Genomic DNA, 24396 nt, shown 5'->3' with positions numbered 1-24396 from the left:
TGTATTTATTTTGACAGTTTTACGTTCCCAAAAGACAACCTCAAAATGCCGTCGCTCACAGTGACTAACAAAGATACTCAGACAAAAAAAACAAAGGGGTTTCAAACGGGGTTCTGAAAGATACACTTATAGTTAGAAAAGCAACAGGGAGGGGGGTTTTAGAACCCACTAGATTGGAGTCAGAAAAGACACTAAAGGAAATAAACACACAGACTTAGGATAGGGTGTAAAACAGAGCAAAACTACATGGAAAAAATAAACGGGGGGGAGACACAAAACTCAGGCTTTTTTTGGCTAATTAAAGTGCTGGAGCTGTAAATTGTACCTCCGCTAAGGTGAGGTGTAGCTTTTCCAACGTCTCCTTTCCAACTGATGCACTGGGCCAGCAGGTCTTAAAAACCAGCTTGGTCAGCACAGGTGAAGCACATCCTGACTAATGAGGTGACTCCAATCAGTGTGCCACACACCTAATCAACCTCAAAATGGATAGAGAACCCATAACAACTCTCCCTTTAAGACAACAAATATACAGTGGGGTCTGAAATTGACACCTCTGATGAATTAAAATACAGAGCTATATTGTATGCTCAAAAAAATTGGGAAATTATATTTTATACTAATGCAATTGCTCAGAGAAAGTGATTTCGTTTAAGTATATTTTTTTTCCAGAAAGGTTGGGTCAACAATATTGACACCCCTAAAGATTCTTATTAATAAATTAGTCCAAAGTTTTAGTATTTGGTCCCATCTTCCTAGCACGCAAATTACTACATCAAAGTTGGTAAATAAGAATGGTAAATAATGTAGTGTGTCAGCTTGGTTTCACTTTTATTATAAATACGAATATGGTTCTAAGCACTTCTAAAGCAAGTCAGTTAAGAACAAATTCTTATTTACAATGACGGCCTACCCCAGCCAAACCCTAACGACACTGGGCCAATTGTGCGCCGCCCTATGGGACTCCCAATACAGCCTGGAACCGAACCAGGGTCTATAGTCATGCCTATAGCACTGAGATGCAGTGCCATAGACCACTGCGCCAGTCGGGAGCCCATTAATGTGGATGCTACCATGATTACGCATAATCCTGATTGAATCGTGAATAATGATGAGTGAGAAAGAAGGTCAAAGACCATACCTCCAAGACATGCTAACCGTATTGCTAATTGATGTATTAGTATAAAACAATATAATATACAATATACAATATATAAAACAATATAACAATATATTTTTTGGAGCATACAATTTTGCTCAGTATTTGATTGATTTATTTTACACAGTTATTATTGCTCATCTTTATCAAGGGTGTCAATTTCAGACCCCACAGTGTACCCATGTACATGTTGGACAAAGTTAGCTCACAACCAAAACACATTTAAATGAGTCGCTCAGTTCGACAGCCCGTTTCTCTTTGATTTAACCAGTGTTTACTGTCCGTCACCACACCAATCCAATAATAAATCATCGAAGACAAAACAGACACTATTTGTTTTAATAAAGTGCCTTCAGGAAGTATTCATACCGCTTGACGTATACCTACATTTTGTTGTGTTACAACCTGAATTCAAGATGGATTTTCCTCACCCATCTACACACAACACCCCATAACATGTTTTCAGAATTTTTTAACATGTATTATTATTGAAAATGAAATACAGAAATATCTAATATATATAAGTATTCACACCTCTGAGTCAATACATGTTATTATTTCTGGATACGTTTCTAAGATCTTTGCACACCTGGATTGTGCAATATTTGCACATTACTCTTTAAAAAATTATTCAAACTATGTCATGTTGATTGGATAGACAGCCATTTTCAAGGCTTGTCAAGACGATTTAAGTCAAAACTGTAACTAGGCCATTCAGAATGTCGTCTTGGTAAGCAACTTGAATGTATATTTGGCCTTATGACTTAGGTTATTGTCCTGCTGAAAGGTGAATTTGTTCATTTCTTTGCCACATTTGTAGCAGTATTACTTTAGTGACTTATCGCAAACAGGATGCATGTTTTGGAATATTTATATTCTATACAGGCTTCCTTCTCTTCACTATGTCATTTAGGTTAGTATTGTGGAGTAACTATAATGTTGTTCATCCATCCTCAGTTTTCTCCTACCTAGCCTTTGACACATTATTTACCATTAATTTCTATTGGGCACAACATAATCTGAAACACAACCAAAACAAACTGCAAATGCATCCAACAAGTTTGTAGAGTCACAAGCTTGATGTTGTCACTTCGGGCTAGTAATATGGGACCAAATACTAAACTTGACAACTTAAACTTAAATGTTGATATCCAATTGTTAGTTACAGTCTTGTCCCATCGCTGCAACTCCCGTACGGACTCTACGGAAGGTCAAGAGCCATGCGTCCTCTAAATATGCGACCCTGCCAAGCTGCACTGCTCTTTGGAAGCCAGCCGCACCAATGTGTCGGAAGAAACACCGTAAAACTGGCGACCGTGTCAGCGTGCATGCGCCCGGCCTGCCACAGCAGTCACTAGAGCGCGATGGGCCAAGGACATCTCGGCCGGCCAAACCCTCCCCTAACCCGAACAACCCTGGGCCAATTGTGCGTCGCCTCATGGGTTTCCCGGTCGCAGCAGGCTGCGACACAGCCCGGGATCAAACCCGGATCTGTAGTGACGCCTCAAGCACTGCGATGCAGTGCCTTAGACCACACTTTCGACTACTTTAACATACGTGAATTAAACAAATACTTATGACACCTTCAAAATGCGGGGGACTAGCTACATCATTCACTTTAATTTCTAAATGGTAGAACAGATATACATGTATGCCCTAAAAAAAAAAAAAGACATTCTGTACTGTCGCCTCAAATAAAACATTTGATCACAAATCCAAAATGCCGGAGTATAGAGCCAAATGAAACGTTTCAACTTCACTGTCCAAGTAAATATGTAGGGGAGTGTATATCGTACAGTGTGTGATGCCCTTGTTACCATAACCCTACAGGAGAGAACAGAGGTAAGATGGATAACAAGGGGAATATATCATATATGCAATGTTTGTAACCCTGCAGGGGAGAGACAAGGTGAGGGGACATGGCATGTTGTTCTTATAAACGTAACCCGGCAAGGATTGGACAGGTGAGGTCATTGAAAATTAATATGTGGAGAGAATAAAGTTCTCAGGGAATTTAAGTACATATAAGTACATATAAGACAGGAACACACACAAACCTCCCCCAACACACCCTTCTGTCCATACCTGTCTCTCCAGCTCCTCAGCGAAGGCATCAAGATCCAGGTCTTTGAGTCGCTCCGGGTTTTCCAGGATTTCCTCTAGCGCACCGGCCGGGTTGGCGTCCTCCGCGGACTCGTCGTATTCCAGAGCGTCCACCGCCATCTTTCTGGCCCACTCATACGTCTCCGGGTGCACCCTGGACCCGTCCAGAACCTCGATGTATGAGTCCGTACTGCAGAAGGAGAGCATACAAAACAACTGTCAATTATTGGACATAAAAATTTTAAACATATTTTTCCATAGGAATACGCAGTGGGGGAAGAACATTCTAGGTAGAAAAAAACCCCAAAACTCTAAATATAACATTTTGCCCTTCACACACAGAGAGACACACACACGAACCTGTCTCCGAGCGAGGCGGTGTCTATCTTGATGAAGCCGGCACAGTTGATGAAGACCTTGGGGCCCATGTGACACATGGTGACCAGCTGAGTCCTGTTCTCCAAACGAGTGTTGTTCTGTTTTAGGATCTGGGGAGAGACATCGCTGGTATACTAATACTGTAAAAATGTCTAATGTTGCTCCTTTACAAAAGGACAAAGGACTACATATAGTGGGGCAAAAAAGTATTTAGTCAGCCACCAATTGTGCAAGTTCTCCCACTTAAAAAGATGAGAGAGGCCTGTAATTTTCATCATAGGTACACTTCAACTATGACAGACAAAATGAGAAGAAACAAAATCGAGAAAATCACATTGTAGGATTTTTAATGAATTTATTTGCAAATTACGGTGGAAAATAAGTATTTGGTCACCTACAAACAAGCAAGATTTCTGGCTCTCACAGACCTGTAACTTCTTATTTAAGAGGCTCCTCTGTCCTCCACTCGTTACCTGTATTAATGGCACCTGTTTGAACCTGTTATCAGTATAAAAGACACCTGTCCACAACCTCAAACAGTCACACTCCAAACTCCACTATGGCCAAGACCAAAGAGCTGTCAAAGGACACCAGAAACAAAATTGTAGACATGCAGCTTGGTTTGAAGAAATCAACGGTGGGAGCAATTATTAGGAAATGGAAGACATACAAGACCACTGATAATCTCCCTCGATCTGGGGCTCCATGCAAGATCTCACCCCGTGGGGTCAAAATGATCACAAGAACGGTGAGCAAAAATCCCAGAACCCCACGGGGGGATAGTGAATGACCCGCAGAGAGCTGGGACCAAAGTAACAAAGCCTACCATCAGTAACACACTACGCCACCAGGGACTCAAATCCTGCAGTGCCAGACGTGTCCCCCTGCTTAAGCCAGTACATGTCCAGGTCTGTCTGAAGTTTGCTAGAGAGCATTTGAATGATCCAGAAGAAGATTGGGAGAATGTCATATGGTCAGATGAAACCAAAATATAACTTTTTGGTAAAAACTCAACTCGTTGTGTTTGGAGGACAACGAATGCTGAGTTGCATCCAAAGAACACCATACAGACTGTGAAGCATGGGGTTGGAAACATCATGTTTTGGGGCTGTTTTTCTGCAAAGGGACCAGGACGACTGATCCGTGTAAAGGAAAGAATGAATGGGGTCACGTATCAGGTATATCTCTCTGGTCACCCCCAAAACCAATTCTTTCTTTGGCCGCCTCTCCTTCCAGTTCTCTGCTGCCAATGACTGGAACGAACTACAAAAATCTCTGAAACTGGAAACACCCACACTAGCTTTAAGCACCAACTGTCAGAGCAGCTCACAGATTACTGCACCTGTACATAGCCCACCGATAATTTAGCTCAAACAACTACCTCTTTCCCTACTGTATTTATTTTATTTATTTATTTTGCTCCTTTGCACGCCATTATTTTTTATTTCTACTTTGCACATTCTTCCACTGCAGATCTACCATTCAAGTTTTACTTGCTATATTGTATTTACTTTGCCACCATGGCCTTTTTTTGCCTTTTACCTCCCTTATCTCATCTCATTTGCTCACATCGTATATAGACTTGTTTATACTGTATTATTGACTGTATGTTTGTTTTACTCCATGTGTAACTCTGTGTCGTTGTATGTGTCGAACTGCTTTATCTTGGCCAGGTCGCAATTGTAAATGAGAACTTGTTCTCAACTTGCCTACCTGGTTAAATGAAGGTGAAATAAAAAATTGTGAGATTTTGAGTGAAAACCTCCTTCCATCAGCAAGGGCATTGAAGGTGAAACGTGGCTGGGTCTTTCAGCATGACAATGATCCCAAACACACCGTCCGGGCAACAAAGGAGTGGCTTCGTAAGAAGCATTTCAAGGTCCTGGAGTGGCCTAGCCAGTCTCCAGATCACAACCCCATAGAAAATCTTTGGAGAGAGTTGAAAGTCTGTGTTGCCCAGCAACAGCCCCAAAACATCACTGCTCTAGAGGAGATCTGCATGGAGGAATGGGCCAAAATACCAGCAACAGTGTAAACCTTGTGAAGACTTACAGAAAACGTTTGACCTCTGTCATTGCCAACAAAAGGTATTTAACAAAGTATTGAGATAAACTTTTGTTATTGACCAAATACTTATTTTCCACCATAATTTGCAAATAAATTCATAAAAAAATCCTACAATTTGATTTTCTGGATTTTTTTCCCTTCATTTTGTCTGTCATGGTTGAAGTGTACCTATGATGAAAATTACAGGCCTCTCTCACCTTTTTAAGTGGGAGAACTTGCACAATTGGTGGCTGACTAAATACTTTTTTGCCCCACTGTACACATTAGCATGACACAGGACTCGCTTCTGAGAGGGCGAGACACAATACAGACCGTGTACAGACATGGAGCAAGCACAGACATACTGAACACGGCTCTGACTCAACACCTGCAGGCAGGCAGACACAGAGAGCGAGAAACAAAGACGGACCTTGAGCAGGTGCGATCCCTTCCTTTGTCCGAGGCCACAAACGAACTGGACCAGGCTCTGTGTGTAGGGGTGAGATATGGCCCTGTTCACATCCACCCCCACCTCGTTGACCCGGTTTATAAACTCACAGTACAGAGCATTCAGCAGGTCCTCCTTTACTACATGCTCCTGAGAGGGTAGGGAGGAGAGACGGTGGGGAGGGAGGGGAGACGGTGGGCAGGGAGGGGAGACGGTGGGGAGAGAGGGAGAGAGGTGGGGAGAGAGGGAGAGAGGTGGGGAGAGAGGGAGAGAGGAGAAAGAAAGGGTACCATATAATCAACATACCGCGAAGGCCACTGAGTATCGATGACCTTTCTCTGACAATTTTCAAGCAGATCTAGGATTGGGTCCCCCGTGTCCATATCATCTTATTCATTATGATCTAAATTAAACAACATTTAAGATTGCTATATCAGCACTTCCACTCCGAGGCTTTATGAATATGGGTCCTGAGGACAGATCACACACTCAGTGTCTCACCTGAAGAGGGTGTAGTTTGAGGCAGAGGATGTCTTCGTCTGTGCTGCAGACCTGCGAGTACTCCACCATGGGATCCTGAATCTTCCTGGCTACGGACACGGCCTGGCGCAGCAGCGGAGGGTAGTCCCTGAAGTCAGTCTGGAGCGAGAGAGAATAGGGGAGGGAGGAGTCATGAGTATGGTTAGATATGTGTCATCAGATGTGTGTGTATTGCGTAGCTATGCATTCATGCTGTGTCAGAGCAGACTTTTTGATTTCTTGCAGTTCATGTGGACTGTGTGTGTGTGTGCGCCCACGTATACGGAGTGTGTGTACCTGAGACTTCGTGCTGTTCATGTAAAGCATGGCCAGTTCATTGTCCACCAGCTCCACTCCCACAGCAGGCAGAGAAGACTCCTGCTCCAACTCACTCACTGTCCTCTTAATGTCCTCCATTATCATGTGGGCATCTCTACACACACACACGCAACAAACACACACACGCAACAAACACGCACGCCAAAAAAGCCCTTTACCTTAGGTATCCAAAAATAAACCAACAAGAACCAACTCTTAAGCGCTCTCTGCACATACAGAGAAAGGTTTTTCTTCTCCAATGTGGTCAGTAGTCGTAGAAGGCTCACCTATTCTCCCCAGCAACAGCCACCACGTGAGGTTTCTTACTGATCAGGAACTTCTTTAGGTTCTCAATGTCCTGGAGCTGAGGAGACAAAACACTACAATATTACGCTCCATGATAATAATCATATGAATGAAAGTATGATATAAAAGACTGAGTAGAACAAAATAAAACGAGACAAAATCTAAGGATTAACAGGTTGGTCACAGCAGCTGATTAAACAAACCCAAAGCGTGTACTGCAATATCTCCTGGAATACATGACGCTTCCAAAGTGATTTCTTGACTTTTGGTGAACTATCTTTGATACAACTACACTGACGAAGTGATGTTTCCTATGAATGCATGGCTAAATGATAAGATGGCATGACAGGTGGGCAGAGGAGAGGATAGGTTGTACCTTTTTGTCCCTCTCGTCCTCCCTCCATGCATTCCTCCTCTTCAGGAAGTAAGGCAGACGGAGGAAGTCCACCACCTCTCCCTCGCCGTTGATCAGAGAACAGAACACTGGCGTGTCTCTATGGTAACAGAGTTACAACTTTCAGTTATTATTAATGCATATGGTATACAATAAGTTGGAGGATACCACAAACAAACAAAACACGCCCACACACCGCCTTCCCTTTTGTGCAAACACACACACACACACGTACCTGCTGTCTGCAAAGGCCACTCCCAGGACTCTGATGCCTTTTCCTTGACTCTCATCCATCAGATCATCATCCTCCTCCTCCGCCTGCTGCTGGTCTGGTCTGTAGGGAGCCACCTTCAGCCAGTTATACAGCCTCCTGCAACACGACTGGACGTACACACAATATCACAATGTACACCTACACCACACACCAAACCTACACCACACCGTTACACCTTCAGCCAGTTATACCGCCTCCTGCAACACGACTAGGGTCAAAGGTGAACCAGAAGAGGAATAATACACCACTGTGACCAAATGTACACTAAAGCTTGAAATGGATGTTTATTCACAACATGTGCTGGAACATCGGCAATTCTAAATTGAAATTCACAATATCATTAAAAAGTTACAAAAAAATCTCCAATGATCAAGTTACGGCAACTCTTGAAGTATTCAACAGTATATGGAATTCATGATACTGAGTCCTGGATGTAGCTAGGTGTGCTGTAACACTATATACCTTGATGATGTTGTCCTTGGCCTCTGCGATGAGTTTGTTCTTGAGTTCCTTGGCCATCTGAGGGTAGAGGAACTGTGTGAGGGAGCGTTCGATGGCCAGGGTCCTCTGTCTGTTCCACTCCTGCACCTGGTGGCTGAACTCATCTCTGTAATAGAATTGCTTGATCTCATCAAAGTACGTCTGGTCACCTGCAAACCTGGTGGGGAGATAGGAAGAGATAAATTATTATGAACCAAAATTAAAGAATCCGTGGAGAAGGTTTTAGCAGAAGGAAATAATAGAGCAGAAGCCTTTAGCTTTGTTCTGAACAAACCAGCAGAACAGACAAAATACATATTTTGCACAATTGACCATTCCAGGAAACAAGGGGTAACTTAAAGGTTGTCTTCCCCATACCCTTTAACCCCTATGAGGTCGATGCCCTTCGCCTTTGACCTCAATGGAGGCCAATGCCTCTCCCCTTACCCTTTGACCCCTAGGAGGTCGATGCAGATGTCAATGGTGAGAAGTCCCTCCTCCTCAGCCTGGCACATCTTTAAAAACTGTTCTCCGTTCAGCTCCTTCACTGGCTTGTTTTTCAGGTACTTGAAGGAGTAGCCAAAATGGGCCTCATCCATATCCTAATAACAAACCGGAGGTCAATTAACATGGCATGGTACAAAGAGGATAATGTCTTAACCCTTTATACTTGTGGGAATTAACCTAGAAGGAAAAGGGATTAATTTAAATGTTTCTTAAAGAAGAAATATGAAAACGCATTTGTATAACCATTAGGGATGCAACGATTCACCAATACGCATCGGTCCGGAAATTAGGCTTCTCCAAGCTCTCATGCGGCTACATTTCTAAAGGCTATGCAATTGTGGGAGAAAACAGGGTGATGGCCTCTACTAAATAGAGGAGGATCTCATCAGCTATCTATAAGACTACTATATTTATTTCTCAATATTCGTAATATTAAGCACATTGCTTGTATTTACAACAGGAGTATAGCATACCTGGCTGGTATGAAAATAGACCACGGGGAAAAGCGTCCTCCATTTGCTATTTAAGTGCATAGATGACATGTATTTTTCCCCGCTGCCCCTACTTCGATACAGGTGCATGATAACACTGATTCTCAACATGGGGGCCCACAAAGGTGCGTCCTCAGCCCCCTCCTGTATTGCCTGTATACCCACGACTGGATGGTCTTACACAGTTTAAACTATCCTCAAGTTGGTTGATGACACAACAGTCTGATTACCAACAACGAGACAGCCTACAGGGAGGACGTAGGCCCTCTGATGGCGTGGTGACAGGTGAACTCTCCCTCAACGTGCGCAAAACAAAGGAGCTGATTGTGGACTTCAGGAGGAACCAGGCTGCACACACCCCCATCCTCATCAATGGGGGCCGCCGTGGGGACGATCATTAACTTCCAATTCCAAATCGTACACATCTCAGTGAAGCTGAAATGGTCTAACCACACAGACACCGTAGTGAAGGCACAACAGCCGCTCCTCAACCTCAGGATGCTGAAGAAATTTGGCTAGTCCTGAGGGCCCTCACAGTGTTCTACAGGAGCACCATCAAGAGCATATTTTTGGCCTGCATCACAGCCTGGTACGGCAACTCCACCGCCGCGGACCGCAAGACTCTTGAGAGGGTGATACGTGCAGCCGAATGCACCATTGGGTGCACACTGCCTGCCCTACAGGACCCCTACCCTACAACACCAGGTGTCGCAGGAAGGCCAAGCCATGCCATGCACTGTTCTCCCCGCTTCAATGACAGAGACAGTACAAGGGCACCATGACAAAAAAATGAAAGACTGGCCAATAGTTTCTACCCTCAGACCATCAGGCTGCTGAATATCCACCACTAGTTAGCTACCTATTTTACTTCACTTAGTCCTGCAAGATTTCCACTGTACCCTGCAATCACACCCTGCAAATGTGACTATTAAACACAAATCTACACTGGAGTTGCTTACCAAGAAGCCAGTGAATGTTCCTGAGTGGCCGAGTTACAGTTTTGACTTAAATCTGCTTGGAATCTACTGCAAGACCTGAAAATGGTTGTCTAGCAATGATTAACAACCAATTTGACAGAGCTTGAAGAATTTTGAAAATATATTTTTTTAAATGGGCAAATGTTGCACAATCCAGGTATGGAAAGCTTTTAGAGACTTACCCAGAAAGTCCTTCTACAAAGGATTGAGTGAGGGGTGTGAATACTTATGTTAATGAGATATTTCTGCATTTAATTTTCTATAAATGTGAAAACATTTACAAAAACATTTTCACTGCCATTATGGGGTATTGTGCGTAGATGGGTGAGAAAAAAACATTTAATCTATTTTGAATTCAGGCTGTAACAATAAAATGTAGAATAAGTCAATGGGTGTGAATAATTTCTGAAGGCACTGTACAGTATTTTACATTTACTGTACTTTTCACCGCATTTGTTTGATAGCGAAATCTGAAAACACTCTGGATACATTGATAAGAATATTAATAGAAAAGTTGGGGTAGGTGCAACGAAAGACAAAATTACAAGGGTTTGAGTGAGAGGTCTAACTGGTGTCTCCAAGTGGCCACACACCTCTCAGTTCAAGTTATTCCAATGCACTTTTATGACTTCCATTATAAAGGTGCTTTTTTGAACTCTCCTAGCTGTGTCGTTGAAGAACTAGAGAAAGCACACTTGTAGTTGTTATGAACACAGCCCTGTATCCCCACCATCACACAATTACTGTTTTTGTTTAAGCAATCCAGAAAACAGCCCATTTTAAAATCACAATCTGGGTCAGGTGGGCATCATTTGAAAGCTTGTTCTATTGCCAAGATGACTAACAAAGTTAGAAAATACCATCTTCAAGTGTTAGGCTTTTACCAGGAAATTCAGTGAAGCAGATCGTAAATTGGGTGCGCATAGAATGGAGTCATGAGTGCATTGAGATACATGTTCTGCGGCAAATTATATTCACAGTACGACAAACATAGGCTCATTCTGTTCAGAACAACCCAGGGAATGACGCAATGTAGCTGTACGTCAAACATAGTGATGATAAACGTTGACAGTGGTCGTGTCTGAACGCCCACACTTGGGTTCTAAATAGTAGGCCGTTTGAGTATGCAAAAAAAAATATGTTTAAATAAAGTATGCAACATTTCGAAAATCAAGTATACTTTAAATGACCGGATCTCATTCTAATTTCAGCTTTGACAATAGCTGAACAATTAGATATGGGGATGCGCTTCCGGAAAAAAAACAGGAAACAATGCAATCACGTAATCTCAGTTCGCAAAAATAGAATGTTTAATAGCATGTGAAATTTCTAAATCGGGTATGGTTTAAATGCCAGGATGTTACTCATTTCAGCTCTTCGCCTAGTAGAATTTGATGCACACTTTTCCACAATGCATTGGAAGATGTGGGCTGCGAGTGATAGGCCCGAGTTCTCTTCAAGTAGACAAACAAAACTAGGCTACTTAATTGGGAAGATGTCTGAAGCTTCTGTCCTGGTGTTCAAATGTAGGCAAGTAGTTTTTGTTCTCCATAAAATGACCACGAGTACCGCATCGTCGGCTACATCATTGAAAACAGAAGTAAGTATTTTTATATTTTTGTTTTCTGACTTAAGTGTTTCTTATTCTCTTGGCCTTCGTCAGAGTTTTTAAAGTATACTGAACAAAAAATAAACGCAACATTTAAAGTGTTGGTCGCATGTTTCATGAGCTGAAATAAAAGATCACAGAAAAGGTCCCATACGCACAAAAAGCTTATTTCTCTCAAATTGTGTGCAAATTTGTTTACAACCCTGTTAGTGAGCATTTCTCCTTTGACAAGATAATCCATCCACCTGACAGGTGTGGCATATCAAGAAGCTGATTAACATCATGATCATCACACAGGTGCACCTTGTGTTGGGGACACTAAAAGGTCACTTTAAAATGTGCAGTTTTGTCACAGAATACAAAGGAGCATGAAATTGGCATGCTGACTGCAGGAATGTCCACCAGAGCTGCTACCAGATAATTTAATGTTTTTTTATCTACCATATATCTACCATAAGCAACCTCCCAACGTCGTTTTAGAGAATTTAGCAGTACTTCCAATCGGCCTCACAATCGCAGACCACGTTTAACCACACCAGCCCAGGACCTCCATATTCCGCTTCTTCACCTGTGGGAACGTCTGAGACCAGCCACCCGGACAGCTGATTAAATATTGCTGTCTGTAATAAAGCCCATTTGTGGGGAAAAACTCAGTCTGATTGGCTGGGCCTGGTTCCCAAGTGGATGGGCCTATGCCCTCCCAGGCCGACCCATGGCTTTGCCCCTGCCCAGTCATGTGGAATCCATAGATTAGGGCCTAATGAATTTATTTCAACTGACAGATTTTCTTAATATGAACTGTAACTCAGTAAAATAGTTGAAATTTTAATCATGTCGTGTTTATATTTTTGTTCAGTATAAATACTAAATCATCTTTTGAGTTCTGAATATGTCACCACTTGGGATGTGGTTACAATATTGATGTCATTTTAGATCAGGCCTTTTGATTTGAACATCTGGAATGTTTTAGTTTTGTAGGCTAGACTACCTACTTAACTTATGGATGAAGCCTTAGCAGTCTCGTTCCCAATGATCAGTGCTTTAGCGTATTATGTTGCTGTCCAACGGTTTTGAATTTGCGATTCACTTCTATAAACTTTGATTAGCTAACACAACGTGCCACTGGAACACAGGATAAATGGTTGCTGATAATGGGCCTCTGTATGCCTATGCAGATATTCCATTAAAAATCAGCCGTTTCCAGCTACAATAGTCATTTACAACATTAACAATGTCAAAACTTTATTTCGGATCAATTTGATGTTATTTTAATGGACAAAAAATGCGCTTTCCTTTCAAAAACAAGGACATTTCTAAGTGAACCCAAACTTTTGAACGGCAGTGTATATATATTTGTTACTGCTTGATTAAAACGATCTCGGTCAACCAACAGCCTAGCGACCAAACAATCGACCAGTTGACTATTTTATTTTTTCTTTATTTTACTAGGCAAGTCAGTTAAGGACAAATTCTTATTTTCAATGACGGTCTAGGAACAGTGGGTTAACTGCCTTGTTCAGGGGCAGAATGACAGATGTGTACCTTGTCAGCTCGGGGATTCGATCTCGCAACAGTTCCGTTACTAGTCGAACGCTCTAATCACTAGGCTACCCTGCCGCCAACTAATTGGGGTCAGCCCTAGTTCTCTTGTCTGCATGTTTGCTGTCGTCTAGAGACAGGTCTCACTCATATTTGGTATATTTTGGCACAGCATTTGTATCTTGTCAGTTTGTTAAACTATAGTAAAGCAGAGTGGTGATACATAGGGATGATATTTATTTAATTGTATTTATTTATAAGATATCGCATTTAGTCCAAATACCCGAAATAAATAACTCTACATTAGTGTTAGTGCATTGTCTTGGTTCCCGTACCTTCTTTCCTTTCTTGGTGGGATTTATATTGATCTTGGCTCTCTCCTGGAAGGTCTGTCTGAGGACGTGTCTGACCAGAGGCTCCCTGGAAATCTGCATGGCCACCATATAACGAGTCCCCTCCAACACCGCCTCAGGACTGTTAAACTGGCTACAGAGAGAGAGAGAAAAAAAGAGGTAGGGGGTCAGTGTGTGTATTATCTGCAGACAGTCTTTGGCAAGCTCTACAGAGCTACCTGATGTGTGTGTGGTGTGGTTACCTGCAGACGTAGTCTTTGGCCAGCTCTACAGGCTCAGCAGGGAACTGCTCTGTCTCGTGACGCTGGTAGCTGTCTCTCAGATTCTCCCCAAACTGCTCTGGAGTCAGACCAAACTTCTTAGCCAGGCCGTCTGAGACAGAGAGAAGGGAAGGAAGACAGGATCTTCAATCTTGACTACTGTACTAGTCCCCCTAACTACTGTACTAGTCCCCCTGACTACTGTACTAGTCCTCTTGACTACTGTACTAGTCCCCTTGACTACTGTACTAGTCCTACGGGGGCAGTACTGTAGCCCTGCAAGTAATCTTCTTTATCACTCTGTTAGTGAGTGTGAGAGAGACCATGTTCTGTACATTTCCTGCTCAATGGTGTTGCATAATTTGTGTCATCTCCTTTGGGTGTCAAATGATTAAAATAATTAATCACGATTCATCTCAAAAGTTTATTTGCTCAAATTTGGTGCAAAAAAAAAAAAAAGCAGTGTATTGAGTTATAGGCATGTAGGGACTGAAACAACAAATACTCTGTATCAGAATGTTTTCACCATAAACAGGCAATACAAAAGTCCTGTAACTTACTAATAATGCTCCCAGCAGGCCTACTCCCTCATAAATGTTCATGAAGTTCACACACACGCATGCACACACGCACACACTTAAAGCGTCAGCCATTCCAAATTATTGTTCTCCCAGTTACCGATTGGAGGGTTGGCTATAAGAAAAAAGCACTGGGAAATAGCATAAACCTGTCCAACAATGTCATGAATTCCACTGAACATAAACTTGTGACCATACACTTCAGTCGTCCTCCCATTTCTTTTCACTGACTAAGTTGCTAAGACCAACAAGCCCACTGACATTTTCAGATGAAAAAGATGCTCTCTTCTTCTGTACGATACGGCCAAAGAGTGAAAACAACCTCTCACAAGGTACTGATGTGGTAGGCGTTGCCAGGAGCCTTCGTGCAATGCAGGCCAGCCTGGTGTGTGCCTACACTCCACACATTTCTCAAAGGACTCCTCCTCTTCATCGGACACAGACTCAGAAGAACTGAACAAGAGGGCAGCTTTCTTCTTTGGTGGCTCGGACTCTGTTGCTTTATCAGGTTGCTGTGCAGGCCTCTCTTCCTTCAGCAAGTTGCTGACCAAAGCACACACCTCACCACTCCCAGGTCTAGGAAGGCACTTCAGGTCCTTAAACCTTGGGTCGGTTGCTGTGGCGATCTTCAGCCACGTGAGGTTGGTGCTTTCCTTGCGTTTCTCCAGGTCTGTGAATGTCATCAGAGCTCTCCATCACCCAAAGGAGATGACACAAAGCATGCAACACCATTGAGCAGGAAATGTACAGAACATGGTCTCTCTCACACTCACTAACAGAGTGATAAAGAAGATTACTTGCAGGGCTACAGTACTGCCCCCAGATTCTGCAGTTTCTCCAGGTCAGCTGTGGTTGGCATGGTGATGTTCGTTTTCTGTTGGGCCAGAGCATCTCTCAGTGGTTGTTGTTTAGGTGGGCTGTTATTGAAACGCCCAACAATTTTTTGCCATTTGGCTAGGGCATTGTCGAACCCGCTGTTGTGTAAGGACACTGTGAAGGACCTTTGGAGACTGCGCGGTGCAGGGCATGTGTTTAAAAGGCATTCAAAATGTAACGCATTAATGCGTTATTAATGCATTAACTTTGACAGCCCTAATTTTAAAACATCAGTCTCTGCTGAATACGAAAAGGACAGATTGCCAAAAGTGATGTCTTGAGGCAGAGCAGGGTACTGCATGTGCGCATACCAGGTTTACATTTCACATGTCAAGGCCCTTGCATCCACCACACGCACAACAAAGTCAAGCATATGTCCAATAAAGTAGGGATAAAAATACACCATATTAGAGGTCAGCAGAGGTGACTTACCGAGCCCTGCGCTCTGACAGATGCTGTACATGTCTCTACGAGATGCCAGCTTCAGGTCTGGCCCCTTCTGCTCTTCCTCCACCTCCACCTCCACCTCTTCCTCCTCACCTGAATGACAGGGAAGAGACATGATGTCACACAGTGTGGAGGGTGGTAAACACATTTAAAAATAAAGACAAAGCCTGGTTGTTCAAAAGGTGCCGTTATTTTACTTTCCATGCAACAATGCCACCCTCATTGCAGCTGTTTCGATCTCCTTATCAAATCATTTCTGGGCAACAATGTAGTTATTTACTATAACAGTTTTCAGTAAGAAAATGTAACAATAAGCCCAAGAATTGATGTTTTCCCACCATCCTCGTTAACCTCCTTGATCTTCCTCAGCGTCTTCTTCTTACTGGCGGCCTTGGCTGTGTTTTGCATCTTGGGGATGTCTCTGCCGTAGTACAGCAGGAAGTGGCTGTACACATCACTCAGCTCATCTATGGACTGGACGTCTTTCAGTCTACAGGAGGGGAGAAGAGGTGAGGAAAGGAGAAAAGAGGAGGGGAGAGGGAAACAGTTACACTAGCTGGACTTTACTAAATTGGTCCTATGTCTTTTATGAAGACATGGGGATATGAGACTTCTGAACTTTGACAACCATGTAACGGGAAATCTGGGTCCAGCTTCCTGGACACAAACTAAGTGTATGGGAAACCTCCCTAGTGGTGGAGGTTTCAGTTAGGAGGCAGACAAATGGACACAGTGCAATGCCCAGGGGTGGCATGAGGAGGCACCAAAACTGTTGTATACTATGTGCAGCAATGTACAAACAAAATAAACATGACGATGGCCAGAACAGGAAACAAACTTGGGGTAAACTGAAAATAAATATAATCAAGGTTAAACTCAATACGCAACAGGCCTTAATAATAACTGCCCGCAACCCGGCCAACAAAGGAATGACATGGCTTAAAGTCAATTCCATCAGGGCTCACCTCGGACTGGATCAACAATTAACAGGTTGAAATACAGGCATTAAATGCACCATAGAATATAACTCAACTAACTAGCTTTAGGTAACAATTAGCCCATGAAAAAAGCCTATAATAGATTGGAGTAACATTTATCTCCCCCTGGGATTTGGCCAGGGGGGATAAAAGCTTCAGACTGCAGACCTGGTTTGCCAAAACTCCCGAAGCAGCAGGAGGTAACATTTTACATCATCAATAACGAAGATTAATAGGGAGGTTTGTAACATATACTCCTGTAGAAATAGTGATCTCAATACCATTACAACATGCAATTTGTAAGGCAAACTAAACGCACAAAAATACATGAATGGAAAGCGTACATAACAGGATTTGCCCGCGTGCCAACCAAACTCTAACATGCATCTTTCTCGCTTTACAGGCTACATCGCAGCACGGAAGGAAATGGGATTATACACATAACATATTCAATGCATTATTATGCATTCTCGTGAACTGTTTCAATATCTGGTTATTAATATGTCAAGTCAGAATACCAGGCACATAATTTTTTGGAGATTCTCTAGGCATTGTGTGTCTGGGAAACTGGCCCCTAGTGCATTACAACACTGGAGCACACAATCTTATTATTATGATTTTTTTTGAAAAGCACTGATTCCTGAACTTCTATTTCTACAATATCCCTTATCGGTCCTTTTACACCTGTCGTTTACACAATGTGCAGGACAGAGCTTGTCAATCATCAACTATATCAGTGTGACCTGTTGACACAGGTCACACTGACCCCCCTCGTACCACAGCGTTCTCCTATGGCCCTGTGTTAAGACGCATTCTGGTCAAAGGTAGTACCCTATATAAGGCAGGGGTAGGCAACTAGATCCAGCCGCGGGTCGGCGTGAATGGTTGGGGGGCCGGAAAAACATGATCATAATTTGTACATTGCAAAGTGACCACAACTAAGCCCAAAAATAGATTTGATTTGGAAAAAAAAACTATAATATCATACCTTGATAACATTGAGAATAGAGCACGACTGATATTATCGGACAATATTGGCCTTTTCGGATGTATTTGTATCAGTGTATAATCCACCAAAAAAATGGGCTAAAAAGAAAAAAGCTCTTCTTCATGGGGGGGCATTTCACTATTTGTGCTGAAGATGGCGCTCTTTTCATGGCCATTAGCCTATCTTGCCTTGGCATGCTACAGCAAGATTGGACACAATCACCCAAAGCAACAACACCAGTCAGAGAGGAGAGTGAAATACTGTGACCTAACTGTTAGTGCTTCTACGGTGAGTGCCAGCTCAATAAATTGCCCAAAATGCCCACTGGACCTATACTGTTACGTGGTAGGGTTTTGGGTGTTGTGACAAACAATGAATGCTATGCTCAAATGTGAAGCAAGTGCCATGCTAAGAACGATCAACTCTGTGGTAACGTTAATGTTACAGCCCTTTAGAGAAGCCTTCGAAATCTGGTGTTATATACAAATCTGTCGTTCTGCCCCTGAACAGGCAGTGGTGTTCCTAGGCCGTCATTGAAAATAAGAATTTGTTCTTAACTGACTTGCCTGGTTAAATAAAGGTAAAATTAAAAAATTAAAAAATTCCAATGTTTTCAGAGACACAAAAAATAACATAGCAGGTTCCAAAGTAGTTTTTGGTAGTTACGTTTTAATGTATGGATTGTTACTGGTCCAAATTCACATTTCACCACCCCCATTTCCAGTACGAGTACTAACTAGCTGTGTGAGAGTAGTGCTATCCGGGACCCTTGGGATGTCCCTAAACCCTAACCACTACCCACTATCCATGCTGTTCATCCTCCTTTCACAAGAGTAACAGTTTTAACAGAAATAATATTGTCTTTCTGGTGCTGCCATAGATTTTATGTGATGCTCGTAACCTTTAAGGACACAAATTCAAAGCTTGCTTAACAATTTAGAAAAATTCTGCAATCTACATTTTGTTGCTTTTTCCTACTGTTACTATTGAATTATCAACTTCCATCAATCATATGTTTTCACTGTGTAAGGGCTATTTGACCAAGGAGAGTGATGGAGTGCTACATCAGATGACCTGGCCTCCACAATCACCCGACCTCAACCCAATTGAGATGGTTTGGGGTGAGTTGGACCGCAGAGTGACGGAAAAGCAGCCAACAAGTACTCAGCACATGTGGGAACTCCTTCAAGATGGTTGGAAAAGCATTCCTCATGAAGCTGGTTGAGAGAATGCCAAGAGTGTGTAAAGCTGTCATCAATGCAAACGGTGGCTACTACAAAGAACCTCAAATATAAAATATATTTGATTTGTTTAACATTTTTGGTTACTACATGATTCCATATGTGTTATTTCATATTCTACAATGTTGAAAATAGTAAAAATAAAGAAAAACTCTTGAATGAGTAGGTACGTCCAAACTTTTGACTGGTATTGTATATCAGTCAATATTTTCACTCTAAAATAGGAATAGAAAATCCTATATGGGTCGGGCTCTAATTGAGACCTGGCCTAAGGGCCGCCTGTTGCCAACCCCTGAGATAAGGAATAGAATGCCCTTTCAGACACAGTCCATACCTCCTCTGACCCTATGGTTGGCTGTACGTACCTCTCCATATCAGCCGTGTCCAGGGGTCTGATGCCATCAGCCAGGGGTTTGTCAGGGTCGGCAGAGATCTGTTCATACTGGTGCGACTGCATCCTCCGGAACAGTCGTGTCAGGTTCTGCTTCCTGCTCTTCAGCTGGCACCACTGGGGTCCCAGAGGTCAGGGGTACAGGTCAGGGGTCAGGAAGTGGGTCAATAAGAAACAACTTTCTTTCTATTGGATTACAGTTGTAACAATCTAAGCTAAGGTGACCAACTGCTGGTATACGCAAAAGTGTGTGGGGTGTGAACCTCAAAGTCATGTTAGATGCCAAAGGTTGTGAAGAGGTCATCCTTTACCTTCTCGTCCCATTGCCAGACCTTCCACAGGTCGTTGATGTTGAGCTCCGGTTCTACATACTCCTTCCTGTAGAATGCGATGAACGGAACCTGGAGAAAACAAATAATGTAAAGTGGGTGAGAACATGAGACAGACACCACTGTAAAGCTTGATTTACAGACTAATTCTGACTTTTGGCTATGTTGTTGCTACGGCGTCTCAAGAGGGACAAACAGTAATATTGCTTGTTTTTCAAGCAAAGTTATTTTAAGGGAATAAGCGAGCACAGACGTTTGCGTCGCCTAGCCAAGATCTGCTAGGATCAAACCAAACCTTTGTATGCGGACGCCTTTAGGGCCTTAGCCACTACACACTCACGCAAATGTAATCGGGTGGTGTACCTCAAAGTGCTGGTTCCTCATGAAGTTGAGGGCCTCCTTGATCTTAGCGATGGTGCTGGGGCCTTTCCTGCTGAGGTTTGTGGTGGTCCCTCTGTCCAGGTAGTCTGTACTCTCCTGAACACCCAGAAAACAGTTGATAGTTTTTTAACAAAGAAAGAAGAGTATGGTGCCGGCCCGAGACAGTAAGGAATGTGCTGGGCTGTTCATGTGTATGAAGATAGTGCGACTGGGTGAGGTATTGGATGAGGAGAATGAAATGGGATATTTAGTGAGTTATTGGGGTGTTGGGTGTCTGTGTGTTGTCTGTAAGGTATGTGGTGGTTGTAGGTAACACCAGCATTGAGGATGATTGATATGGATATATCCAGGGTTTCAGACTGCGACCATTTAGTCGCATTTTGTGACATTTGACTTGGCTGTGTGAGTTACATTTTTAATTAGTCGCATCGGTGCGAGCTGCACATTTTACATGGTCACCTCACTAAAAATGTCCTATTTTTTAGGAGGCTAAACCCATGATTTGGTCAAACTGTAAAAGTACATTATCCTCACGATTCCTGTGATGAAAGTATCTTTTGATTTTATTCAGCTTTGTTCAATTGTATTGTTCATTACCAGAAAATAATGCCACGGAATTCTAAGCAAATCTTGTCTGCTAAATGAACTTGTGTAACCCACAGTCTTTTTGCATAGCCTGATTAGGATAACTCAAGAGTATGTTATTCTGTTATTTTGAAAGACTACATTTTCTTCATATCATGCTTCTTTAGAACCGTCTAAAATAAATAATGGATTTATTACTTTTTAAAATATAGATGTTCCAAAGGGTCAGCATACGTGGAAGCCAGATGATAAATGTGTTTATGTTTATTAACGTTCAACTACCGTGAGACCGACAGTTATTTGCTTGACAATCACCGGCTGACGAAAATGTGTGACCGCCACAGCTCTAGTGTGACCAAATCATGGCCTGGTGCCACCAACTGAAAAACTTAGTTGCACCAGTGCCACCAGGAGAAAACGTTATTCTGGAGCCCTGGATATATCATATCGTAAGTTAGGGCTTTATAGTAAGGTCAGAGGTTCCTACCGGTATGGAGATGGTGGGGTGGGCTAAGATAGTGTGTGAGTATGTAGTCAGTGTGTAGTATGTATGAAGTGAATGTGCAGTATGGTCAGGGGTTCCTACCTGCATGGAGATGGTGGGGGTTGAGAAGGCATTTCTGTAGATCCACTCTGCCTCTTGCTCTAACTCATTATCCTCAGCAGGCTTCACTGGGATGGAACGCAGCTACAGAATAGAACCCAGAGAGAGGGTGAGACACACACACAGGGCTTGATTGAGATGGCACAACTATGATTGAGATGGCACAACCCCCCACACACACCTGGAACCTCTCCGGCATGTCTGTGGAGCGGATCTCGTTGTCCTGGTCTGTCATGTGACTACTCTCCAGCTCGCTGGGCTCATAGATCTCGAAGATGCTCTTCCTCCCCACTCTCCTCTTCGTCTGCTTCTTGGGCCGGTCCCAGCTCTCTTCGTCCTGGTCCTCCTCCTCTTCCTCACCCTGGTCATATGCTCCGTCAGCATCAAACTCGGCAAAGTCAAAGTCACCGCCGAAGATCTCCTGGGCCTCCTGGAGGGCTCTTTAGACAGGGAGAAGAGGAAAGAGGAATGAGGAAGAGAGACGGATGGGGTATGGAGGAGTGAGGGAGAGGGTGAGACTCCATTTTGTATTGTTTGATCACTTCATACCTAAGTTCATACATTAGGTGCATATCTTGGTAGGCATGTTGAAGAGCTGCTTCATAAACGAATGTACGTAATTAAAATAAATAGATAAATGGATCATAGCTGCTTTGAACGGGTAAGTTTTAAATAAGACTCTACTCTCAATGTTTGTTCTGCACTTTCTATGTACAACGCCTTCGGAAAGACCCCTTGACGCCTTTTCCACATTTTGCTACGTTACAGCCTTATTCTAAAATGGATTAAATAATTTCCCTCTGCTCAATCTTCACACAAAACTCCACAACAAAGCAAAAATAGTTTTTTATAAATTCTTGCAAATTTACAAAAAACTAAAACTGAAATATCACATTTACATAAGTATAGGTTCCCTCAGTCGGTACTTTGTTGAAGCACCTTTGGCAGCGATTCCAGCCTGGAGTCTTCTTGGGTATGACACTACAAGCTTGGCACACCTGTATTTAGGGAGTTTCTCCCACTCCTCTGCAGATCCTCTCAAGCTCTGTCAGGGGAGTGTTGCTGCACAGCTATTTATTTCCAGGTGTCCAGAGATGTTAGATCGGGTTCAAGTCCGGGCTCTGGCTGGACCACTCAAGGACATTCAGAAACTTGTCCCGAAGCCACTCCCGCACTGTCTTGGCTGTGGGCTTAGGGTCGTTGTTCTGTTGGAAGGTGAACCTTGGCCACAGTCTGAGGTACTGAGCCCTCTGGAGCAGGTTTTCATCAATTATCTCTTTGTACTTTGCTTTGTTCATCTTTCCCTCGATCCTGACTAGTCTCTCAGTCCATGCCGCTGAAAAACATCCCAACAGCATGATGCTGCTACCACCATGCTTCACCGTAGGGATGGTGCCAGGTTTCCTCCAGACATGACGCTTGGCATTCAGGCCAAGAGTTCAATCTTGGTTTCACCAGACCAGAGAATTTTGTTTCTCATGGTCTGAGAGTCCTTCCGGTGCCTTTTGGCAAACTCCAAGCGGGCTGTCATGAGGAGTGCCGTCTCCCCACTCTACCATAAAGGCCTGATTTGTAGAGTGCTGCAGAGATGGTTGTCCTTCTGGAAGGTTATCCCATCTCCACAGAGGAACTCTAGAGCTGTCAGAGTGACCATCGGGTTCTTGGTCACCTCCCTGACCAAGGCCCTTCTCAACCGATTGGTCAGTTTGGCCGGGTGGCCAGTTCTACGAAGAGTCTTGGTGGTTCCAAACTTCTTCCATTTAAGAATGGAGTCCACTTGGTTCTTGGGGACCTTCATTGCTGCAGAAATGTTTTGGCACCCTTCCCCAGATCTGTGCCTTGACACATTCCTTTCCCTGAGCTCTACAGACAATTCCTTTGACTTCATGGCTTGGTCTTTGCTCTGACATGCACTGTCAACTGTGGGACCTTACATAGACAGGTGTGTGCCTTTCCAAATAATGTTCAATCAATTGAATTTACCACAGGCGGATTCCAATCAAGTTGTTGAAACATCTCAAGGATGATCAATGGAAACAGGATGCACCTGAGCTCAATATCAAGTCTCACAGCAAAGGGTCTGAATGCTTATGTAAATAAAGATTTTCTGTTTTTTTTTATTTTTTAAGAAATTTGGAAAATTTTCTAAAAACCTTATTTCGCTTTGTCATTATGGGGTACTGTGTTTAGATTGCTGAGGTATTTTATTTATTTAATCAATTTTAGAATAAGGCTGTAACGTAACAAAATTGGAAAAAGTAAAGGGGTCTGAATACTTTCTGAATGCAGGAAGGAAAGAACTAGGTCAAATGGCATCATACCGTTCTGTCTAGTTGACTGAGGTGTGTGTGAACACTCACGCGTCCGTGTATCCTGAGAACTTGCCTCTCTTCTTTGTGATGGGCTGGCCATCGTCGTCCACAATAAAGTCGTCAATATCTGAGGAAATTATTGAAATCAGTTACACAACCAGGAAGTATTCATCCAAAAGTATGTATAATTCCCTTTCCTGTTATATATTTACATTTGCCTATATAGAGCTTTTAGTTTCTCAAAAATACTTAAATCTGTAACATTATTAGCCTTATCGCAAGTACCTGACTCCTCCTCTCCTTCCTCTTCCTCCTCTTCATCGTGGCGTTCACCATGGCGATGGAGGGGTGGGTCGACGGTCTCTCCCTCCTCCAGCTCCCCCTCTCCGTCTCCTCCGTGGAAGATCTCGTCTGCAATCTGGTCCTTTTCGTCATCTTCATCATCATCCATCAGCTTCACGCGGTCATACTTCTTCTTCTGTCAGGGCCACAGAGGGAGAGAGCTTTTAACCGGGGTCCATGCGTTCAT

The 24396-nt window shown here is 43.1% G+C and overlaps 1 protein-coding gene across 2 annotated transcripts in view; it reads right to left on the bottom strand.

The window, feature by feature from the left end:
- Positions 1-24396, bottom strand: part of LOC110534212 (transcription elongation factor SPT6) — a 49841-nt gene that overhangs the window by 21111 nt on the left and 4334 nt on the right. For both annotated transcript variants that reach the window (XM_021618930.2, XM_036933320.1), the window contains exons 5-25: positions 24153-24345; positions 23916-23994; positions 21737-21995; positions 21538-21639; positions 20349-20462; positions 19968-20057; positions 19631-19773; positions 16398-16549; positions 16045-16152; positions 14141-14270; positions 13881-14031; positions 8870-9024; positions 8405-8600; positions 7904-8049; positions 7651-7768; positions 7256-7332; positions 6948-7083; positions 6633-6770; positions 6114-6281; positions 3620-3747; positions 3242-3449 (exon numbers count right to left, since the gene is read on the bottom strand). In XM_021618930.2, the coding sequence (XP_021474605.1) occupies positions 3242-3449; positions 3620-3747; positions 6114-6281; positions 6633-6770; positions 6948-7083; positions 7256-7332; positions 7651-7768; positions 7904-8049; positions 8405-8600; positions 8870-9024; positions 13881-14031; positions 14141-14270; positions 16045-16152; positions 16398-16549; positions 19631-19773; positions 19968-20057; positions 20349-20462; positions 21538-21639; positions 21737-21995; positions 23916-23994; positions 24153-24345 (2991 nt within the window). The remainder of the gene's footprint in view (positions 1-3241; positions 3450-3619; positions 3748-6113; positions 6282-6632; positions 6771-6947; positions 7084-7255; positions 7333-7650; positions 7769-7903; positions 8050-8404; positions 8601-8869; positions 9025-13880; positions 14032-14140; positions 14271-16044; positions 16153-16397; positions 16550-19630; positions 19774-19967; positions 20058-20348; positions 20463-21537; positions 21640-21736; positions 21996-23915; positions 23995-24152; positions 24346-24396) is intronic.

This window comes from Oncorhynchus mykiss, chromosome 10 (assembly GCF_013265735.2).
Source record: "Oncorhynchus mykiss isolate Arlee chromosome 10, USDA_OmykA_1.1, whole genome shotgun sequence".
Classification (NCBI taxonomy): domain Eukaryota; kingdom Metazoa; phylum Chordata; class Actinopteri; order Salmoniformes; family Salmonidae; genus Oncorhynchus; species Oncorhynchus mykiss.
This window is presented reverse-complemented; position numbering and strand designations above follow the sequence as displayed.